This window comes from Falco naumanni, chromosome 2, assembly GCF_017639655.2.
Source record: "Falco naumanni isolate bFalNau1 chromosome 2, bFalNau1.pat, whole genome shotgun sequence".
NCBI classification, from domain to species: domain Eukaryota; kingdom Metazoa; phylum Chordata; class Aves; order Falconiformes; family Falconidae; genus Falco; species Falco naumanni.
In genome coordinates this window covers 56,463,812-56,467,014 of record NC_054055.1, presented here as the reverse complement: position 1 = coordinate 56,467,014, position 3,203 = coordinate 56,463,812, and the positions used below count along the sequence as shown (strand labels likewise).

Sequence of the window (3,203 nt, the reverse complement as noted above, 5' to 3'; positions counted from 1 at the left end):
GCAGCGCCTGAGCCACCGCGGAACCCGTCCCGCCCGGCACCGCACCACACCGCGCCGCGGCGGGCCGCCCCCCGAGCTCCGCGGGCGGCGATGGCTCCGGGCGGTCTCTGACCGCCGCCCCGTCCGGGGCTCGCCGCCGCAGCGGGGGACGCCGAGGAGCATCGCGCCCGCAGCGAAGCGAGGACCCCCACAGCCCAGCCCCGCGCCGCTCGCCTGGCGCCGGACGCCGCCCTCGCCGTCGAGACTTCGCCGCGGTCCCGCCCGGCCGCCGGACGCCGCCGCTCGCGGGTGACTCCGAGGAAGAGCCCTGGCCCGGGGGTCGGCGGCGCGGAGAGAGGCTCCGCGGCCCAGGCGGGGAGCGGCAGCGCCCTGACGGGGAGGCGCCGCCGCTCGGCAGCGCCCCGCGCCCGGAGCGGGGCAGCCGTGGGCCGCCACCCCGCGCCCGCCGGAGCCGGTGCCGCCGCGCCGGGGCACCCGCCGAGATTGCTTTCGGAGGAGCGGAGCGCGGCGGGGGCGAGGAGGACGAGGAGGCGGCGGGAGAGGCGACCGGAGGAGGCGGCGGCCGCCAGCGCGGGCCGGGCGGCGGCTCGCCGGGGCGGCGGGGGGACACCATGTCCAAACCGGTGGATCACGTCAAGAGGCCGATGAACGCCTTCATGGTATGGTCGCGGGCGCAGCGGCGGAAGATGGCCCAGGAGAACCCCAAGATGCACAACTCGGAGATCAGCAAGCGCCTGGGCGCCGAGTGGAAGCTGCTGACCGAGTCGGAGAAGCGGCCCTTCATCGACGAGGCCAAGCGGCTGCGGGCCATGCACATGAAGGAGCACCCCGACTACAAGTACCGGCCCCGGCGGAAGCCCAAGACGCTGCTCAAGAAGGACAAGTTCGCCTTCCCCGTGCCCTACGGGCTGGGCGGCGTGGCGGACCACGAGCACCCGCACGGGCTGAAGGCGGGCGGGCTGCACGGCGGGGCGGCCGGCGGGCTGGTGCCCGAGTCGCTGCTGGCCAACCCCGAGAAGGCGGCGGCCGCTGCCGCCGCCGCCGCCGCCCGCGTCTTCTTCCCCCAGTCGGCCGCTGCCGCTGCTGCGGCCGCCGCGGCGGCCGCCGCCAGCAGCCCCTACTCCCTGCTGGACCTGGGCTCTAAAATGGCCGAGATCTCCTCCTCCTCCTCTTCCTCGGGCTCGGGGCTGCCCTACGCCTCCTCGCTGGGCTACCCCGGCGCCGGCGGGGCGGGCGCCTTCCACGGGGCCGCTGCTGCCGCCGCTGCCGCTGCCGCCGCCGCCGGGGGGCACACGCACTCGCACCCGTCGCCCGGTAACCCGGGCTACATGATCCCCTGCAACTGCAGCGCCTGGCCCGGGCCGGGGCTGCAGCCGCCGCTGGCCTACATCCTCCTGCCGGGCATGGGCAAGCCCCAGCTGGACCCTTACCCCGCAGCCTACGCCGCGGCCCTATGACCCACGGCCGGGGGATGCCCGCGCAGAGCCCCGGCGCCCGCCTGGATGGGTGCCGGCGCGTACGTGCGGCCAGGGAGGGGGGCGACCCGCCGCCGGGGCCGCGGGGGCGGGCGGCGGCGGGGAGCGCCGGAGCCGACGCCGACCTGTTGCGCGTCGCCCGCCGAGGGGCGCGTCCCCGCCCGCCGCCCCGCTTAGAGCTTGTGTGTGTTGCATGCGGTCTTTGCAGATAGCCGAGCTGAAAAAGAAGAGAAAAAGAAAAAAAAAAGAGGAAAAAAAAAGAAGAAAAAAAAAAAGAAAACTACCCACCCGCCCAGCCCCCCAAAAGTGCTTATTCTGGACAGACTCGGGGGGCTCCCTCCCTCCGCCGGCTCCTCCTCGCCGCCCCGCTCTCGGCCGCGGGCTTCCCCTTCCCGCCGCGCCCCGGGCTCGGAGAAGTCCCGCTGCGGCATCGCTGCCGCCGAAAAGGGGAAAAGGTGGGGGGAGGGGCGGGGAACGGGGGGGGGGGGGGGGGCGGAGAGGCCCGGGCACGGCAGGGCAGGGCGAGGTGCGGCCCCGGCAAGGGAGAGAGCGGGCCGCTGCGTGCCTGGTTCGCAGCTCATCGTGGCCCAGCGGGAGCAGGATCCACGCAAAGGAAGACTGGGCGGTGTGGGATGCTGCCCGTCCACCCCCCCGTGCCCCGTCCCGTGTGGGCTCCCGCCGGCTACTGCTGCGGGGCGGTGACAGGTGCGGGTCGGAATTTCCACGAGAGGGAAGGCGCGTGACTCCCGGGCCCCGCGTTCCCCCCCCTCCCACTAATTAAGTCTCACCCTCAGACTGTAAATTTGTATATCTCTGTGGAAACGTTAGGTCTCGGATTGAAAACTCTGTTACTTACTTCGCCCACGGTCGATTCAGTTTTAACCTGAAAAAAAAAAAAAAAAAAAAAAGAATGCCTTTCAAAGGGAATAAAAATATTGCGGGACCGCTCGGGGATCGCAATATTATCTAAGGTTAAATCAGACTTTTTTGTCTGAGTGATAATTATCTATTTATTATTTAGCTGAACTGAAACAGAGCTTTGCTTTGACAGAAGAGTATTCCCATTTAAAAGAAAATCTGCCTCCCCCCCGCCAACATGAAGTGTTTCACATGTGTTTTGGAGTACCCTACCTGTTTAGCTTATTTTAGAGCGACTGCAATTCAATTGCAAATGGTGATTTAAAAAAAAAAATCCAACAAATTTTAGGAAAAAAAAATCCTTCATCCGTTTAGAGTTCTTTTTTGGTTTACTTTTGTAATGTGTATATTTTGACTAATGTTTGTGAATGAAGCTGGCTAACATGTATTTAGTTTCATTTTGGCTTTATGTAATATAAAGTAAAAAAAAAGATTAAGTATTGGTTTTAACATTTACGTGTAAATGGTTTTCTTGTGTGATCTTCTAATTTAAAGTTAGACGTCTAAACTATATCTGTAAATTAGATTCCGACTACCACTCTGTTCATTTTTGAACAAAGAGTTTAAATAAAGCCTGAAGCAGGGAAAAGAGAAAATCCTCTATTTCTTGTTGAATTACTAACAAGATTTTTATCTGAATTGCCCTTACGTGCCTGGTCCAGGTGAGGTGTAAGGTATCCTCTAAAGGCTGTCTTTGTTTCACTTTTGAATAGATTTACTAGGAAATCTAAATCAAGCCATTGTTATTCAGAGCCAAAAACCTGATTTATCACATTTTCAATCGTGAATAGGAAAGAAGATTAAAAAAAA

The 3,203-nt window shown here is 62.6% G+C and overlaps 1 protein-coding gene across 1 annotated transcript; it reads left to right on the top strand.

Moving 5' to 3' along the window:
• Window positions 1-577: 577 nt before the first annotated feature.
• Window positions 578-1,919, top strand: SOX21 (SRY-box transcription factor 21). The gene has a single exon (XM_040583968.1). The coding sequence runs from the start codon at window positions 612-614 to the stop codon at window positions 1,455-1,457; it is 846 nt and encodes a 281-aa protein (XP_040439902.1). The 5' UTR covers window positions 578-611; the 3' UTR covers window positions 1,458-1,919.
• Window positions 1,920-3,203: the final 1,284 nt, after the last annotated feature.